Here is a 20,998-nt window from a genome sequence, read left to right as displayed (position 1 = left end):
CCGAAGAATTGACACAGTTTTTGGCGTCGTTGCTGGGAAAGTAAAATTTAGAAAATAATAAAAAAAAGAGAAGACTTTAGAAAGCAAAAAAAAATCTATTTTTACAAAGTCTTATTTTAAAATTTAAGATTTATTATAGGAATATTATAGTGTTGTTTTTATATTAAGTTTTTATATTAAGTTCTTGATTTTGTGTTTTTATTTTTATTGTTATTGTTATTTTTATTTTATGTGTTTTATAGTAATGTATACGTAGTTTAGGTTCCACAGGACTTATAGCTTACGATTCTGAATTAAAAAAATTATTAAAAAAATTAAAAAATTAAAAATTATCGAAAAATTACAAGATATGACAAATCAAAATAATTAAAATGCTGAAAAGTTTAGACTTTTAAGAGATTATGCAAACTCTACAGTGGATAAACTTTATTGTACTATTAAAAAATTTGTTGTGGTGGTTAATTCATTTGAACTTAAACTTGCTATCTTCCAATTGAATAGTAGAAACAAATTTAGTCCTTAATTCAGAAAAATGTTAATTTATGGTAACAGGATAAATAGTTTTGAGACATCAAGTTTTAGAAAATGGTATGGAAGTAGACCTAGCAAAAATTCTAAGTGATCGCTAATTTATCTCACCCCAACAAGTATATAGGAAATTAAGAGTTTTTTAGGACATGTTGCATTCTACAGGCGATATATTAAAGACTTTTCAAAAATTGCCAAAACTCTATGTCATTTACTTGAAAAAGATGCAACTTTTAATTTTGATAAAGATTGCCTTAAAACTTTTAAATTATTAAAAGAAAAATTAGTCACTGTACCAATTATTATTCACCAGATTGGGGAAAATTTTTTGAATTGATGTGTAATGTTAATGATTATGCTATTGGAGCTGTTTTAGGACAAAAACATGATAAAATTTTTAAGGTTATCTACTATGCTAGTAGAACTCTTAATGAAACTCAAATTAATTATACCACAACTGAGAAAGAGTTATTAAAAGTAGCAGTAGTATATGTTTTTGATAAATTTAGGTCATACTTAATTGGAACTAAATGTATTGTGCATACAATTTTTTCTGCTATTAAGTATTTAATAAAAAAAAATGATGCAAAATCAAGACTTATAAGATAGGTTCTTCTTTTGCAAGAATTTGACTTTGAGATAGTAGATAGAAAGAGAGCTGAGAATCAAATTGTTGATCATCTGTTCATCCTTGAATCAGAGAAACCACTTAGTTTTGAATAGGAAATTGATGAACATTTTTTAGATGAAAAATTATTCAATGTTAATGAGTGACGTGTTCCATGGTATGCCGACATTGTGAATTTCATTGTTAGTGATATTATACCCTATGGAATGACATACCAACAAAAGATGAAATTTTTATCTGAAGCTATAACTTATTTTTGGAATGACCCATTTTTATATAAACAAAAAAATGATCTAATTATTCAAAGATGTGTACATTTGGAAGAAACTTATGAAATTATTCAAAAATGTCATAATTCTGATTTTGGAGGACATTTTGATGTTGATAAAACAACATATAAATTTTTTATAATATGGATTTTATTGGCCTACAATATTTAAAGATGTTAACGTTTATATTAAAACTTATGATCGATGTCAACGAGTAGACAATATTTTTAGGAGGAATGAGATGTCTCTCAATTAAGTGTTAGAAATTGAGATATTTGATATTTGGGGATTAGATTTCATGGGATCATTTATACCATCTTTCGAAAATTTATATATATTATTAGTAGTAGATTATGTATACAAATGGATAGAAGTTGTTGCTTTACCTCGATGCGATCCTCAAAGTATTGCAAAATTTTTAAGAACGAACATATTTGTAGATTTGAGATGCTGAGAGTAATCATAACTGAGGAGGGAAGCCATTTCAGAAATGCAATAATATATGTTGTTAAAGAAATATCATATTAACCATAGTATTGCTACAACTTATCATCCTCAGACAAGTGGTTTGACTGAAATATCCAATCTTGAAATTAAAAGATTATTGGAAAAATCTGTAAATTCAACCAAGATGGATTGATCAATCAAACTTGACTATGTTTTGTAGGCTTATAGGAGCGCATATAGAATTCCTATAGGAATGTCCCCATACAGGTTACTATTTGGGATAACGTGTTACTTACAGTTGAATTTGAGCATAAAACATATCGGGCTATTAAAGAATTTAGTTACAATTTAAAAGATGCTGGTGATAAAAGGTTATTGCAATTAAATGAGTTTGAAGGGATAAGAAATGAATCTTATGAAAGTGCTATGATTTACAAAGAAAAGATTATGTGTTATGATCAGAAGATTCTTACTAAAAATTTTTAGTCATGACAACAAATTTTGTTTTATAATATATGGTTAAGATTATTTCCAGGCAAACTTAAGTTCAGGTGGATGAACTCATTTGTTGTGATGAAAGTTTATCCCTATAAAATTGTGGATATCAAAGATCTAAAACTGATAAAATATGCAAAGTGAATGGTCAAATGCTAAAATCCTACTTTTTAGGTAACCAACTTAAATTAAATGATTTTATGATGTTGGGTCAACCAGAATAAGCACTGGTTACGTTGGGCTGACGACGTTAAATTAAACGCTTTGTGGGAGGCAACCCATAGTTATCTGTGTGTTTGTTTTTATTGTTACGTTGTTATGTGTGATTTAGAAAAGTTCTGATAGTATTTTGAATATATATAATGATTTAGTGATTATTCTAAGACCTTAAAAATGACTCAGACATGTCAGAATGCGTATTTGGATGTTAAGTTGACCTGTAAATTGAGCACCGACACGCGACAGTTAAAAACATTTGTGAATTTCGGTTTATAGAAGTTTTAACTGAGATTTGGTTGGCTCTAACGTGGGAGATAGTTCTAAGACATGCCTAGGAGTTTTAGGAGTTTAGAGCCTATAAGTAGAAGGTTATGAGGAGCAGTTTCACGACACTTCCATTTAACCCTAAATTCTAAGTGAAAAAGAGAGTTTTGGAAAAATTTCATCTTGGGAGAGTGATTTAAAGGAGGAGACAATGAGAAAAAAAGTTTATTAGTCAGAGTGCGCAAGAGTTATACAATGATTTCCTCGCCGTTAGTATCGAGGGAATAGCGGAAAAAATCACTAAAATTTAGACTGACGTGGCTTTAATTGAAGCAAAAGAGATGGAAGTTAACGCACATCTGGATTATATGGGATGACAACTTAAGATACAGTTTAGTGATATCAGTTTTATAGAAGAAGCAGATAAGATTATGTATTTGAAGAACAAGTGGATTGAAGAAGATTCAACCAGAGTTATTAACCACCGTCTGATCTTTTAGAATTATATTTCAAATGTTGAAGGAGAGACTAATGATAGGTCAAGATTCGTTCTAAGATTATTGGAAAAATCTGTAAATTCAACCAAGATGGATTGATCAATCAAACTTGACTATGTTTTGTAGGCTTATAGGAGCGCATATAGAATTCCTATAGGAATGTCCCCATACAGGTTACTATTTGGGATAACGTGTTACTTACAGTTAAATTTGAGCATAAAACATATCGGGCTATTAAAGAATTTAGTTACAATTTAAAGGATGCTGGTGATAAAAGGTTATTGCAATTGAATGTGCTTGAAGAGATAAGTTTGAAGGGATAAGAAATGAATCTTATGAAAGTGCTATGATTTACAAAGAAAAGATTATGTGTTATGATCAGAAGATTCTTACTAAAAATTTTTAGTCATGACAACAAATTTTGTTTTATAATATATGGTTAAGATTATTTCCAGGCAAACTTAAGTTCAGGTGGATGAACTCATTTGTTGTGATGAAAGTTTATCCCTATAAAATTGTGGATATCAAAGATCTAAAACTGATAAAATATGCAAAGTGAATGGTCAAATGCTAAAATCCTACTTTTTAGGTAACCAACTTAAATTAAATGATTTTATGATGTTGGGTCAACCAGAATAAGCACTGGATACGTTGGGCTGACGACGGACGACGTTAAATTAAACGCTTTGTGGGAGGCAACCCATAGTTATCTGTGTGTTTGTTTTTATTGTTACGTTGTTATGTGTGATTTAGAAAAGTTCTGATAGTATTTTGAATATATATAATGATTTAGTGATTATTCTAAGACCTTAAAAATGACTCAGACATGTCAGAATGCGTATTTGGATGTTAAGTTGACCTGTAAATTGAGCACCGACACGCGACAGTTAAAAACATTTGTGAATTTCGGTTTATAGAAGTTTTAACTGAGATTTGGTTGGCTCTAACGTGGGAGATAGTTCTAAGACATGCCTAGGAGTTTTAGGAGTTTAGAGCCTATAAGTAGAAGGTTATGAGGAGCAGTCTCACGACACTTCCATTTAACCCTAAATTCTAAGTGAAAAAGAGAGTTTTGGAAAAATTTCATCTTGGGAGAGTGATTTAAAGGAGGAGGCAATGAGAAAAAAAGTTTATTAGTCAGAGTGCGCAAGAGTTATACAATGATTTCCTCGCTGTTAGTATCAAGGGAATAGCGGAGAAAATCACTAAAATTTAGACTGACGTGGCTTCAATTGAAGCAAAAGTGGCGGAAGTTAACGCACATCTGGATTATATGGGATGACAACTTAAGATACAGTTTAGTGATATCAGTTTTATAGAAGAAGCAGATAAGATTATGTATTTGAAGAACAAGTGGATTGAAGAAGATTCAACCAGAGTTATTAACCACCGTCTGTTCTTTTAGAATTATATTTCAAATGCTGAAGGAGAGACTAATGATAGGTCAAGATTCGTTCTACCAAATGAAGAATGGAATTAAGTTTGCGGTTAAGTGTTTATGTGTTTAGTGTTTGATTGTTAATGTTACGCGGTTAAGTGTTTATGTGTTTAGTGTTTAGTGTTTGATTGTTAATGTTAAGTGTGTTTAGTATGTTATCAATGTGATGATTGTCTAGTGTTTGTGTTAGAAATTTTCTCATCTGAGACTATCAGGATTGAGAATTTATGTATTTAAAATTATTTGTAATCGATCGTGAATGAATATAAATATTTGTTTGTGTTAAATTTCGTGTTATTTTGCGTTGAATTGAATTATTTAAGATTGGAGAATCTTGAGTAAGTGAAGAATTGAAAAGGACGAAAATGGCTATTAAAGAGTTATGAAATCATGTAGGGTTGGTTGACTTTGGCTAAGCGTCAAGACCCTGCGCGTAAGCGCTGCCTAAACCGAGAGACAGACACCTAAGCGCCGAACTATTCACGTTTAAGTGTCGGTTCACAACCGGTTCGCGGACGGTTTTAAGGGACAAATTGGTTTGAAAACGCCATTATCGCACCTTGTCGTTGCCTTCAACGTCAGGATTTCGTGATTTTGGAGGTAGGGCTTACCCTATTTTGAAAATTTCTTGGTGTTTTGGAGTAAAAATTGCTGATTTGATATCTTTGAGGTAAGAGCTTCACTTTTATGTAAAAATTTTTATTTTCACAATGTATTTTGAGTACAGTCATGAGCTACCCGAAAATCACTATTCATGGTGAAAATTTGAGAATAAGCTATGGAAAATACATTGATTTGGTAGTTTAAGCTTTTAGGAGTTAAGTTTAGTGATTTAGAGTTGAATTTGAAATTTATTGTGAATTTAATACAATTTTTTAGAAATGACACCAAGAATGAAGAGGAGCGAAGGAAAGGGTCAATTCCATTCAAGCAAATTTGTCAGTTCGAGAGCTTAGGATCGATGCAGTGATGCACTGCAATTGAGTAAGTTGATTCTTGAGCGATGTTTTAAAAGGCCGGGAGGAGCTGTGGAAGATTTTATTGTTCGCCGACAGTGGAAGCGGTTCTATTGTTTTTCTGTTGTTGCAGTGCGGGAGTTTTATGCGAATCTCTGTGAAGCTGAAGAAGAAGTTATGGTGAGGGGAAAGACAATGCCTTTTTCACCTGAGGTAATAAATCAATTTTATCATTTGCCCTCGCGCACTGTGTTTTTATTCAAATTATAGTTCTACTGAGGAGCTAGACGAGATTATTTCATCTTTGACTGCTGAAAGAGGACTTTGAAAAATTACAAATGAAAGAAGAGTTGACTTTTCTACTTCAAAGTTGGATATCATTGCAAATGCATGACATTATTTTATTTCTACCCGTTTGCTGCCTACAAATCATCTTAGTGAAGTGTCCCGTGATCGAGCAACGTTGAATTATTGTATTCAGGAGGGAAAGCCCATTGGAGCTTTGATTCATTGAGTTATTAGCGGTTCTGTTGTCGCAGCTACTACTGCAGGTTTGAGATTTGCATCCTTAATATTTTCTCTATGCGAGCAGACTGGAGTTAGATTTGACAGTTGGGAGATCTTGCAACCTCTTAAGCCTATTACCAGTGTGAATGTGAAATTTTATTCACATCATTCCATTTTTGGCTTGAGAGGAAGATTTTCTAGTAGTTCTGCTGCGTCAATATCACGAGCTTCTACTTCACGTGCTTCTACATCTCAGGGTCAGACTTTTGGGTCATAGTTATTACAGAGGATTTTGGACAATGTCAACTACACTGCGGATAAGGTATCAGACTTAGAACATTTTGCAGAGCATATGGATGAATACTTGAAGAGACGGTGATTATGAGGGTGAATTCAACTTAACTATGGAAAACCTCATGAGAGGTAATCAGGATGTTGTATTTCCTCAGCACCCTAGATATCCACCATATGAGCTTGCAGCTATTTGGCATAGTGAGAGTGATGCAGAGGATGAGTATGATTAGCTTGGATCTATAGTTTTGTTTGATTTTTTTTTAGTTTATATGTTGTCGTGAACTGTTGATGGTGCAGTTATTCTGTACTTTTTGGTTGTGTTTTGAGATGTATTTGTTGAGGCTGTTAATTTATGTTGTGTTTTGTTTAGTAGACATTACTGTAATGTATTCATGTTTTTGTGTGTAGTTATTATGTTTTGTGGTAGTAATTGTGTTAACTATATTATTTAGTGTATTTAGTTAGTCTATGTTGAACTTAATTCTGGATTTTATGAAGGTTTAGAATATAGTTAGCTTATCACTTAAAAGTTGCATGTTTTAAATTTACAATTTACTATCAAATATTTTTCTTCATGTTGCAGTTATGCATGTTTGTTAGCGTGTTTGTTTACTTTTATGCTATACACCACTGCATAGAAGTCTAATGAATCTCTACATATTAAGTAAATTAAAATTTGATCAATTTAATTTTTACTTCTGTTTTTATTTTTTGTACTTGTATATTTAGGATGTAAAAATTCTTGTTATCATGATATTTTTAAATTTTCATTCCTGCCAATATATATATATATATATGATGCTAAAATATTTTTTTCTACTAAAAATTCAAGTTTAGGGGAGGGATGAAAAATTTTCTAAAAATATAAAATTTATTTGCTCTCAAATGTATTTCAAATAAATTTGATTTTGATTTGGAAAAAATGATCATGTATATGAAGTTATATTAGGGAAGTAAAATTTTGAATATAGAAATGAATAAGAGAATTTAGTTAAAATTTATAGTAATAAAGAAAAACTTAAAGAAATTTTTTTAGTGTGGAAAATGCTAAGTATAGTATAACTATCTTTAGTAGGAAAAATTATATTTTTGAAAATGTTAGAAATTTAGACCTTTTATTTTCAAATATTAAATTTCTTTTATTGAAATTAATTTTCAAAAATATTTTTATGTTTTTAAGTGAAAGAAAAAATCAACTCTTTGCAAAAATTGAAAAAGAGAAAAAAAGCTTGAAAATTAGTGTCTAATCAAAAATTGGTTTCACATCTGATTTTTCAAAAGTATAAAATTTAAGAAACTTTTAAGCTTAATGATATAATATAGTAAGTAAAATTATGCTTAATGAAAATTTTTAAGTGGAGAAGATAGAATATCTAAACTCTATATTTGGAAAATCTATAGTATTACTGAATTAGAAAGTAACTCATATTTTCATATTTCTTAACATTAAAAATTTCTAAACTTTAAGTTGGTCTCATTTACTAATATTTTTTTGAGATTAGACTGCTATATTTCTATATCAAAATTTTATTAACTCTTAAAGAAACTCATAAAAAACTCATATACATCTACTTATTTAGTTTTGAAAGATTGAAAGGTCACTTGAGGACAACATTTTAAGTTTGGGGGATTTTGATACACCTAAAATATATAATATTTTTATACAAAATATATAATATTTTTGTACACATTTTATAACTATTGTTGAAATATTATACTTTAATGAAAGGTATTTGTGTGTTTTTCTTTTAGATACAATCAAATATATGAAAAATGATAAAAAGAGTGAAAAATGGTCAAATTTGGAGCAAAAAGGATGAAGATGCAAAAATAAACTGGGGAGTCTAAGCGCCCAGCATTGGCGCCTATGTGCTAGAGAGCCGCGCCTAAGCGTCAGTTACCCCGCGCTTAAGCGCCAGAAATAATTATTTGATGATTCATTGAATTTAGACGATTTTTTAAGAGGTGTTTGAAACAACCATTGGTAAAAACGTGGGAAACAATCCATGAACATGAAAATTTATTCAATTGACGTTTGAAAGAAGAAACTTCTAAAAAATTCATTGAATGGAGACATTTAAAGAGACATCAAAACGATTTTTATTAAAGAAGACTTAAATCATCAAAAAAGACTTACATCATCAAAAAAAGAGGCCAGCCATTAGACATCGATAGCCATCATTCATCCAAGTAACTGTCGTCGCCGTTACCGGCCACTTTGTTATTATTTTGAGTGTTAGTTTGTATTGTGAGTGAAGGAAGAAAATTCAAAGGAACTTCAAGACATTTGGTGGAGATGATTTGAGATAAATGTTTATATTTGTGACTACACTTTTTTTTAATTTAGATTTATTGTTTGTGTGCATGATTTCTAATTTTAAACTCATGTATTGTTGTGTTTTCTCCATGGATTTTGAGTAATTTTCTTTATCTTTTTTCTTAAAATGATAAGTGATTAAGTATTTAAAGGAAGTGTGAAATATTAGACTTCAATGTTGGGCTTCCACAAATTGATCATTAAAGGTCCATATAGCCCTTGTACTTCATTTACTTGATTTGGTCAGTTAAGAGGTTGATTCCTGTTGTGAGAACTTGTAAGATCTGAGATGGTGTTGTCTCAGTCAACAAAGGTTGATATCTGTTGTGAGAACTTGTAAGATCCGAGATGGTGTTGTCTCAGTCAACAAATGGTTAAAATCATATATTGATTTCATGAATGAGAATGTAGTTCATGGGGTTAAGTGCAAATAAATAGAGAAATAAACTTTTTAAGGGTATAAAATTAGAGGATTTTAGAGTGACAGGCTAAAGCCCCCAATTTGATTTATAATTTTAGATTTTGTTACGAGATGTTAACCTCAGGGGGAGGGAGAAGAGGGAACTCTAAAGTGAGAGCTGATATCTTTCCTATCTAACCAGTTTTCAATGCTATTCAAGCTATAGATTAGCCAATGTTATTTATAGCATTTCTAGTAAGGGTAAAAATATTATTGATCTTATTTGACACAACACATTTAGCATACTTTCACAACATAATTTCTATACTTATTACTGATTCATGATAAGGAAAAAAATATTTTAATTATATTGTCTTTATCTTGCAAATATTTAGTTAACTTAACTTATTGCTTACTTTATTTTTATAAACAAAAAATTACAAAAAGAATCGAATTTTCATTCATATTATAGCATTTTAAGTTTAAGTAAGAATATTTTGCTAAATAGATTTTTGTCATCTAAACTTTTTAAAGTGCATATTGCAGTTTTCCCTTTGGGTTCGATATTCAGTGCTTAATCAAAAAGTGACTTGATAACAATATGTATACTTGAGTAGTATCCCATATTTAATTATTATAATTATATTCTTTTTTATTTCATAGTGGAAAATTTACCTGGTTTTTTCTTTGGATCAAATTTTTTGCTTTGTTTCTAATTAAGAATAACTATTAAAGAAGTTAAGCAAATAATCGTAAACATCGCATTTTACATATATATATATATATATATAGAAAGTCGGGATCAAAACGTGGGCCGTAGAACGAATCCCGCGTCCCGCATTCATGGGAGAGCGGTCGTTAATAATGCCCCTCCCTTTCCCCTGCCCTAACCTCGGCGCCGAAGCCTCCCTGTTTTGCGGAACGTGGGACGATGAACCAGGCGAGGAAGCGGGAGACGTTGAGCAGCTCCACGATGATGCGACAGTTGTCCATTCCAGTTTTTGCAAGGAGACAGAGCTCGTAGACTGCTTGGCGTTGCGCGGCTGAGGAACCAGTGACAGTCTTTTCTGCAAGGAACTCTGCAATCATCCTGACGGCTTCCATTGCTGCTCTTTATAGGTACAAACCTTTGTCGTCTTATATAAAAATCATAATCCCGATCATGCAAATAAGAACTACTTCAAATTATACAGCACACATCAAGGACAAAATTGGATAGTTCTCCACCTTTGGCTGTTTGATGAGATCAAAAACATTTAAATTTAACTTGCTTCCTTATTTATATTGTTTTAACAAATCACTTCTATGGATGCAATTTTTATTTCCATCAAATGTGAATACTTTTTTCTTCGTTCATACATTAGGCATATGTTATTTGTCTTTTCTTTTTTCTCTACCGGTTGCTTCATAGACTTCTTAGACACTGTATTATGGTTTTCTGATATTTAAGGTTCCAAAAGCAACTTTTTTGCTTGATGGTGATGATGATAACCTTAATTCTTTACTTGACGACGTTACTAAATTGGAAGAGCTCAAGTTCTTTGCATTTGTTATCATGAAATCCAATGAAATTTCAGAAATGAAGTTTTTCTTCAAATGAATTTTCTAATTTAGCTGCATGCCTCTGAAATCTCAGCAATCAGTCCACACAAATAAGCATTGCCAAAAAATATAGAATAGTGTGCTTGAAATTAAAGTACTAGAAAATAATGCAAGTCATAGATTTATGTATTAGCCGAATCAAAATTGACAACTCTCTAGTTTCCTCATTACTTGGGTTCCTTTCCATCCCTTCTTTGTATTGCTAGTAGAGGAATTATATATAATATTGCTTTTATGGGTGCAGAAACCCAATATTTTCATGCTAATTAGGAAGTTGATGCCCCTCATTTCTAACAAGAAATGACATTGAATCCAATATTAATTCATATAAGAATAGAAAGAATTTTTGATTTGTTTCGAAGTGAAATTATGCTTCAGAAGTATCAAATATGTCGCTGTCACAGTTCTGTTTTAAATATTTTTACCAAACAGGGGTAACATGATCGTTTTTTCAGAAACATCTACCCCAAAGCTGTTTTCACACAGCTGCACCAAACAGAACACCAGCTTCCCCACACCAACTTCTTTGGGTAATGCAACTGTAGCTAAAAAGCTAAGAAGCTGCAACTGTGCCAAACAGACCCTAAATCTTAACCGACCTAAAATTTTCAACCCCTAAAATCCAAAAAAAAACATTAAAACTTCAATGAAACCCTAATGAATCAAAATCATCAAACGCAACTTTAAATCTGCTACCCGAGTCTACGAAGATTTCTTGGACGACGCAACCCATGGTTGTTGACAAGAATATTCCGGTCAAAGTAGGTTCAACCGCTTTTCAGACTAAGTAGATCAAGAAACTTGACAATCCCAAACGACGGAAAGTCGTGGGCATCTTCTCCGGATTTTCCTAAATAAAAAAAAACAACTAATTCACCGAATTGAAAAAGTATTTTATGCTAACTCTGTTTTGCAGAGTTGCTGAAGACAAAAACCGTGCGTCAGTCTAGATTTACTTTGTATGTTATTCGGGTGTGTTAACTCTATTTTGCAGGGACAATCATTCAAACTACTTAAAACACGAACCATAGGATGAACCCCAGCTAAATCATTAATAAAAAAATGAACAATATGATTGGGATTTGTAACCCTACCTCTTTTGGTAGGCTTTGAATATGAGTTTGTTCGTCTACTCATGACATAAATCATCGTTTTTAGGCTCCTTCATGATTGTATGTCATGCAACGTAAGTCATATTCTTTTAACAAAGCATTAGGAGTAAAACTTAAATTGCGTTTTCAAAAAGACACAAAGCCATAGGATAGTTCGGGATCTCCACAAAGTCCTTACGAGCCCTTAAGCATCCCCTACCTTTCTCCTCTAAGATAGGCCATTAAATCCCCTTTGAAAACTACAATATTTAAACTTTCTGAGGACGAGTTATAACCTTAATCGAGAATTTTCTTAAGACCTCGGGTTGCTTAAGATGTAATTAAATATAGGTGTTTGCCCTTATAGAAAGAAGAGGACCCCATAACAGGTACAATAGCCTGAATCTCTGGTCTTGAGTTTGCTTTCATCAGGTCTTCTCCGCTAGTATGCCTCTGAGGTGTTTTAAGCTGCTTATACCTCAGACATACGCCTCGAAGCTATCCACGCGAAGTTCACCGCACGAAAGCTTCTCCATGTGTCTCTTTTGTTTCTCTATCATTGTATGCCTTATCCCTTCAATATGTTCTCTCTTTAGATCTACACAATCTGAGAGAGAGTTATTCGAAGAGAGACTATTCGACAGTAGACAAATTTGTGCCTCCACAACAACAGAACGACCAAACGACATGTGGCGGTGACACGAAACGGAAGCAGATGCGGCCAAAAGCCGAGAACAGCGGAGATGCCAGCGAGGAAGACGCGAGCAATGCCCTAGATAATTAGAATTGGGCCCACTGTTAAAGGAGATGCTAAACCTAAGAAGAGGAGTTGATTGACTCTCCCCTTGCCTAGAGTGACCGGTCCAGACACTGGAGTGCAGGTTGGTCCCACATGCACACGTCATGCACCAGAAGCGGGAGACGCTCCCACATCAATCTTCCAGGGTTGGGGGAGTTTCGACCTCATTCATCAAAGCTTCTGTCTCCTCATACTATGGTGTTAGGCCGACCACACTGAATATGGTGGAGCTATTGTATTTTCCCGGTAAATCAATCTTGCAAGTGTTGTCATTTCAAAACACAAAATGATAAAATAAGTATCGATCCTTTTTTCACACAACATGAGCTCTGGTTGCATATATTGTGAACTCTCATGAGCAAAATCACGAGCAATCAAATCTATAATCTACTTCTCTCACTCCTACTCAGCTGAGTGTATCTGGTAAATAAACATGTCAGGAGGAATCAATGTTGGAATTTATTTATGGCGGGTTGGGCCACATGGAAGTTTAACAACTCAGCAGACGTCTCTTCTTCTTCTCAGAAAGGACTTGGATCCCACAGTAGAATGTTTTTTTCTCACAAATTTCCTAAGGTGATTTCCAACGCTGTGATTCATCCCTCTGTCCTGACCATCTGTTAGTGGGCGCATGGATGTATTGAATTTGGTACTCAAATTACTCCATATAATTTCGAGAAACATCCCAAAAGCTTATCTTGTTTGACATGTTGGACCTCTTTGAATAGTGGTAATTCCTGAGGTAGGTTATATATCTGAAAATTATGAAATTCTTTTATATTTGGTTGCCCTGTGTCTAATATCGACCTTTCAAACTAATGGCTCTTTCGGACATCCAATATTAATCCCGTTGATGCTCCTCGCAATGCCTGCAAAAAGATAGGTTGTGGCACCATAACTTCATACTCTGCATGAACGTCCAAAATCTCGTTGGAGTACCTCTTATGGGCTTAGCTTGAATTACATGTTCTCTCTTTCATCATTTGAAATCTGGTTCTCTTCCTCTTGTGGCACCATAACTTCATACTCTTCATGAACGTCCAAAATCTCGTTGGAGTACCTCTCATGGGCTTAGCTTGAATTACATGATCTCTCTTTCATCATTTGAAATCTGGTTCTCTTCCTTTGTGTGTCATCAGCTTCTTTATTGTTTACTATGTCATGAACTATTTTTTTACTGCTTTCTGCTTAGTTCAATAGATCATTTTTTTTGTTGGGTAATCTGATTCAATATTTCCAGATTCATGAAGTTTGAAATACATCATGGCCGAGACAATTTTGGGAATATTGGTTGGCTCCACATGTTTTCAACTTTGAACTAGTCTCTTCTCAGGCAGGGTTAGCTTGAAAGCTCTATTAGGCTTGCTCTTGCTACTCGATCCTGTGGTTGAACATTGCTTGTAAGGTGATGGTCATCCGGTGATGTCGTCTCTCCACTTCTGAAGCTAGGGTCTGAACATTTGGTTAATAATAAATTGATAAATAATGGTGCTGCATCTCCCTTTTTATTTTGGACTAGGTAGTAGTTTTGTCTTTGCCCTAACACTAACTTAATTGCGTCAATTTTTTTACCAAAAATAATGCACTCTTCCTTACTTGAAGGTGGCTAGTTTCACCATTCTGTTCCAATGGGAATTCTTCATACTCAAAGACACTCCGCGGTTTGGAGCCACTCGATGACTTTGTTCGGTTTCAAGTGGTCATCAAAATATGACAAATCCACATTTACTTTAAGATTTAGGCTCCTATGATATTTAAGGCCAATTCTCCAAAGTAGTGTTTTTTCGTCCTGGAATCTGCATTATATAAGAGATTAACTCCATTCTTTTGATCTAGTAAGTCACCATTATGGCTATGGGTGACCCTTTCGCATTGTCTCTTCTCAAAGGCTGCAAGCCTTTATTACATATGGAGGATTTCCATGAAAAGATTTTGGACATCACTTTGCTGATTTTTCATAAATGATAGTATGACATTTCTTCTTGATTAGGACTCTGACAATTGTCTCGTCAGTGGCGTATCTAGAGTTTGGGTGAGTGGAAAAAGATCTGTATGGGTGTTGTAGGGTGGGAAAGAAAAGCTTTGAGTGGCTAGTTTGGAAAATCAGCAAATAAAAGAGTTTTGAGTGAAAATAGTGTTGGGTATTGGTGAATGCTAGAAACCCTAGGATATGATTAGGGTTACGTTGGCTCTGATACCAAATGATACCGGAGTTAACTCAAACGACAATAAACAAACAAATATTTTTACTGGAAATGCTACTATGCAGTACAACTAATACATTGAAAGGGAAAATAATAGCATGAGACACAAAAAACCAGAAAGTGAGATAAATGGCAACATTAACTCAATTAAGGTAGATCTTGGGGTGTGGTGGTGATTGGCGATGGTTTGGACCTCTAGAGAGGTAGTAAAGGGCGGTTGGAAGGTCGGATGGTGGTGCTGCAGATAGGGCTTGATGATGGCGACAAAGGGAAGGTGGTAAACTTCCAAAATACCGAGAAGGCAGGATGTCGTAGGTGGTGGCAGCAAAGACGAGGGGTTGGGCTACTAAACAGTAGGAAGTGCTATTATGGACTGTGACAGCAAAGGAGAAGGGTGGTGACAATGAAGGGGGATGGGGTGGACTACAGGACAGTGAAAGGATGGCTTTCCGGGATTGTGTTGCTGAGGAAAAAGTGAGAAACTGCAACATGCAAATAGGGACGAGAGCAATGTGGAATGTGGGAAGGATACAGAAGGGGAATTGAGAAGATGGAAACTGCAACATGCAAATGGGGACGAGAGCAATGTGGGAAGGATACAGAAGGGGAATTGAGAAGATAATCACCACATTGGGAGCGAGATACAACTGAAGCACCATTTGAACCCTTGGATACTGCCCTCGAAGGGAAAAAGAGATGTTGAAACTAAAAACCTAAAACACAGGAAGCTAGTATATATTCCTTAGATGATTATGATCGGGCCCACTGTTGAAATGAGGCACCATACCTAAGAAGAGAACTCAAACTCTCCCCTTGCTTGCATTGGTTGGTTTTGTTCGCGTGCTTCCTGCGTCAGAAGTGGGACCGGTCAAGGCGTTGGTCGGTTCTATGTGCATGATTCGACCAAGCCAAGTCCAATCCATGACAAACTTCACTCGACTAAGCTTGATTATAGCCCTAGGTGAATGCATGTGAAGTATCTTGTTCTTGTAAATGTCTAAGCAATAAAATAAGAGCAAAAAAAAAATTTACAATCAAACAAATAAAAGCAGAACAGGAAGAACAAATTTGTGTAGGTATAACTGGTAAATTGGTCCAAAAAGGAGAACTAACGTGTAGTGTCTTGTTCTTATCTATGTCATGATACAAAATAGGAATGAATAATTTGTCAGAAAAGCATGATAAAAATGAAAGCAAGAAGCAGAAAAGTAAGTATTAGCACCTTTTGAGTATCAACAGATTATTTCAGATTTGGTTAATTTTATATTCTATGAAACAAATGCTTGGGAAATTGTTATTATAGGAAATGACTGGGTTCGAAAGTATTACTTCTGAAAAGCATTGATTTAGAAAGATATGCTTTTAATACATTTTATATCCTTTTATATGAGGATCTTCACTTTTTTTTTTCTTTTTGTATTCACCTGATATGCTTATTTAGAGCACCTGATTTTTGTTAATAAGAGAAGAATTCCTTTTTTCCAACATGGTGTAAAAGTCAAATTCACATGCTATCCCATTCACATTCTATATCCTATTCACCTCTTCTTGCCCAACTATCTCCTCTTGTTGCTCACTCTATTGATGTGCTTTTATAGTTTGCTCACAAGACAAGCCCACTTGCCCCATCAATGCTCACCCTCTCATAGCTTGCTCACCCACATATGGTGCCCGTGAGTCACTTCTGTTTTCCCCATTTTTGCTTGTGTTGTACATTCCTACATCATACACGATCACACGACAGAGTTGCTCAGCTTACCCGCCACTCCAAAATCACAGTGTGGCTTATGTGGCTTACAAAGTTTGTTGCACTAACTTTCAAGAAATGTCCTCATTTTAATGCTTCTATGAATCAGACCATTACCCTAACAGTACAAGCCATACTTCTGGGGCTTATTAATCTAAAAAATTGACACAACTTTTCTGGTTTAAAATATCTCTTGAATTCATCTAAAATAGGGACTTGTTTCTCCATATATTCTCACTGAATTGAAAGCTTCGGGCCATTATGTGGAAAGCGGGCCTAGTTAACTTAATATCATCTTATCATTGTTGGCCCTTCTTTCTTGTAAAAGCAAATAAATAAATTATTTTTGCTATATATCCATGGCCTCCATCATTCTTTACAGATTGTGCCATAAGAATTGATGACTGATTCCACTATTCCTAATATTGCAATTGCTCCCTCTTGGATTCTTGGTGTTACAAAACTCTCTTTCCCTCCCTTCTGTGATCAATCAAGCTTGATCTCTAGTTCTCTGGGTGGTCAAGGGAATCATGGACATGTTAGACATGCTGGTGGCTTTTGTGGTTGCGACCTTAGCACTTTTCCGATGTATCCTTGTTGTAGTCATACTTGTTATTGTAATATTAATATCTCGCACTAGTGACAATAGTTTTTTACGAGCATCCACAACTCTTATAGCACTTTAAATTATAAAGCTTTGGCGTGAGTTTACTAAATAGTTATCTATTCTACAAATCAGCACAACATGGCATAACACTATACAACACAGCACATAAAAGTAATGCCAGATGGAGTCTAAGTTACAATAGGGATATTGGTATATGCTCGAAATATTACAATTTAATTCCTGCAATCAAAACTCATTTCCTTAAAGTAGGAAATTGTAAATTACAAGTCAATTTTAGCTCTCCAATATTCCTACAAATTTTACGTTTATGGATGTTGATGAAAGGGTTATAGTACCTCGAATTGGTTGATTTTGAATTGTGAATATTCAAATTTAAATCACTTTAAGTATCTGGCCTGCTATTTTATATTGTCATTGAAGCAATCTGCTACGCATAGCTAACCTTTTCATTTTGCAATAAGAAAGGACAACAATTTGGGTAGCTGCAATTGTCTTATGTATGGATTTTTACTGAATTTTCTTTGTTGACTGAATTCCCCTCGTGTGGGAATGGTTTACCAGTTAGCTTCATGTTTCCTGCAGGTTGTAAGACTAAATACATTTAATGATCTGCAACTTTCTTCTTTATTGCTAAAGTAGTGTATCCACGTGGTAATATTGTTGCAGGTTGCAATATTTCTAATTCAAAGGAACCGACATGCTCTTATTGGCAGGGCAATTGATGATCATGACATGCAAAGGGTGCTTCAGTTCTTAAGATCTGATCCGGTGATGAGAACGCCGCTTTTGTTTTATTTGCACCCTAAGATTATTTTTTTAATTTGACTAATGGACCACACAACAGGTGGTAGATGCTTTATATGATTGCAAGAGTGAAGTTATTGGACCTGGATTCTTTAGATTCAAAGCTGAAATAGGTTATTATTGCTAACCTAATTCTGATTGTGATTATCTCAAGAATTTTCCAAATATCTAATTATTATTGTTCAATGCAAAGCGGATGCAACTTTTATTTGGATATAGTCGTTAACCTGAAAAGATTGTGTAGAAGGGAAGACTCAAATTTTGAATAACTAAACAGTTGTTTAAGATGATTCAGCTATACTTGAATTCAACCTATTGCTAGCTCTTAATTGGAATAATGATGAAGAGGAACTGAAAAATCTGACTTCAGATAGTTGGGACGGGTTTCATTGATGATTTATGAAAATAAAATGAAGAAATGGGTGTATATGAATTGAGGGATTTATATATTTTTTTTAATTTTTTTGTTCAGTTACTGTTATCTTACTATGTTTGTTGATTAAACTGGTTTTTCCAGCTCATGCTCAATAAATCTACTTGAACTAGAGAACATTTCGAGGATTTTCTGGTCTATTGGAATTTTTACTCTTACAATAACTTAAATAAATTTGCTGTTGATATGCATGTAACCTTGGACCACATGGACCCTCCCATGGTTTAGTAAATTGTGCGTCAGAAGAGGGAGAAATTATTCTCCCTTATTTGTTTATTATAGCATTTTTATTTCTTTCTTTCTTGTCATGATGATTTGAATTTCCCTCCAAAAGTATGACGGGTAGTCTGATATGTATATATATTTGTTATTTGCTTAATATAGATGAATGGAAAATTATATTTGTTATTTGCTTAATATAGATGAATGGAAAATTAGAGAGTTTTTTCTCTAAGAAAATTCCTCCTAAATTTCTACAATTCCAAACAAAACTTTTATCTAATCTTGACCAATTTTATTTTGCTCTTCTCTGAATTTTGTTTATGGCAGACTTTAATGGGGTGGTTGTGGTGCAAAATTATTTGAAGAGAACTGGACGTGAAGAATGGGCAAGAAAGGTATTTTATATGTTACTGCAAAAAATCTCTGTTGCTTTTTTATAATTTCTTGAAAATGTTTTTTAGCGTTTGTATCTTTCGTTTGTTTCGCGTATTAGCAAGAGACTTCTCTCTCAAAACATTTCCAAAAACTATATTAATGTGTGAATTAGACAAATCGGTAAGTTGACTTGACTGACCTGAAATCTAACCTACTTGTAAGGTTAATCGACAGCATGCATTGGACCAATATTCTCATCACATTAATGATTGATGAGATTACTTCACCTTTTTCGTTTCCATTTGTCATTGTAATCACCTTATCTAGTCTTTCTTTTTAAGTGTTATGCGATTAATAATTGATGCGTGTTTGGCCTTTAACATTATGTGTAATGGAGCCAACATACCTTAGGAGAAGGGGTCATGTTGCTGGAATAAGCCATATATCTTACTTATATATGTTAGAAACGACTAATCTATCTGATTTTCATGTAAACTTCGACTTAGCTACATATTCTTAGACCCATACGACTTGGAAATTTCAGAACAAGATAAATTTTGTACATGAAAATATAGCTTGCATTTTTGAGAAATAAAATTTTTGTCCAACATGTTCACTAAAATCATGTATTTGATCATAACAAAAATATTAATAAGAATAGAATAAATTAACAAGAAACACAATCCTGAGATGCTGAGATTGAATTCCTGCTCTTAAAGCAGAGATTCTCTTTTCCATGTGAGATCTACAAAAATAATGAATCACAAGTGATTTTTTATTGGTTTGTGTAACTCTGTTCTTTTATCAGCTGAATATTGTAAATTTTTTAATTAAATGGTTCATCTTCCTTTTATTTGAGAGCAACTATCGCCACCATCGCCGCCGCTACTAAGTTCTTCTTTTTATATTTTTCCTAAATTACTTCAGTTTCGGGAGGCTGCAGAATGCGGCGATGATTCCAAATTGCTTAAAGCTATGGCAAACTATGGTATTTATTGATATCTAATCAGAACTGAAAGTATTAGAGACTTCTTGTATGTTTGCTGTAATTGGTTGTACTAAATGGCTGAATATTGGCAGGTGAGGGTCTTGTTGAGGCCTTAGGGAGCGAAGTGGACAGACTTGAGAGTGAGATTCAGAAGATTGTTCCAGGAATCAGACATGTTGATATTGAGGCCCATAACCCTGAGCCTTCAACGTAAATTTTGTTTGCTGCAGTCTGCAGGTGAATCATTCTAGTAATGCTTCTAGGGATTCATTTAACCAATCTGATTCCGGCTAATTCTAAATATTGCTATTAGAGCTCGTTCACTCTTCTAATGAAATGAGAGCTGAATGAATCTATTTCTGAGGCAGTCAATGGTGTCTGTATATGGCTAACAATTTTGACACTAATGTCCTGATTCAAATACAGAAATTGTGAATTTGGATTGATTATTGTTTATATGTTTAATTTAATTATTTTTTTTATCAAACCAGTTATTGTACAGTAAGTTTTTGTTGGTTTTCTCCCATCATCATGCCTTGTAATTTCATCCAGCTACATATAAATTGGTCATTTTGAGTAATGCATGCACCTTCAAATGAAATTTAAATAATATGAATTTAATCTCGGATCGTCATCTAAAATCGTAAATCTTAATAAAGTATTAACTATATTTAAAGTTTTCTTCGGCCGCTTCTATTGATCTCATTTTCATTGCCTGAAGCCTGGTTGAATTTCACTTGAGCTCCATGCTATTAAACCCTAGCTTATTGATTTCTCTCTAAAGATGATTGTAAGGCTCAAAAGCTCATTTTAAAGATGCATGAAACTTATTGAAACTAATAAGAA

General features: G+C 33.7%; 1 protein-coding gene across 2 annotated transcripts in view; it reads left to right on the top strand.

Annotated features, from left to right (window-relative positions):
- The window catches only part of LOC110019125 (metal tolerance protein C4), a 36,091-nt gene extending 15,468 nt beyond the window's left edge, over positions 1-20,623 (top strand). For both annotated transcript variants that reach the window (XM_020716701.1, XM_020716699.1), the window contains exons 9-13: positions 17,997-18,098; positions 18,175-18,247; positions 19,117-19,184; positions 20,092-20,152; positions 20,245-20,623. In XM_020716701.1, the coding sequence (XP_020572360.1) occupies positions 17,997-18,098; positions 18,175-18,247; positions 19,117-19,184; positions 20,092-20,152; positions 20,245-20,366 (426 nt within the window). In that variant the 3' untranslated portion in view covers positions 20,367-20,623. The remainder of the gene's footprint in view (positions 1-17,996; positions 18,099-18,174; positions 18,248-19,116; positions 19,185-20,091; positions 20,153-20,244) is intronic.
- Positions 20,624-20,998: the final 375 nt, after the last annotated feature.

Source organism: Phalaenopsis equestris, unplaced genomic scaffold, assembly GCF_001263595.1.
Source record: "Phalaenopsis equestris unplaced genomic scaffold, ASM126359v1 Scaffold000050, whole genome shotgun sequence".
Taxonomy (NCBI): Eukaryota; Viridiplantae; Streptophyta; class Magnoliopsida; order Asparagales; family Orchidaceae; genus Phalaenopsis; species Phalaenopsis equestris.
Note: the sequence above shows the minus strand (reverse complement) of the source record. Positions and strands in the feature narration are given on the sequence as shown.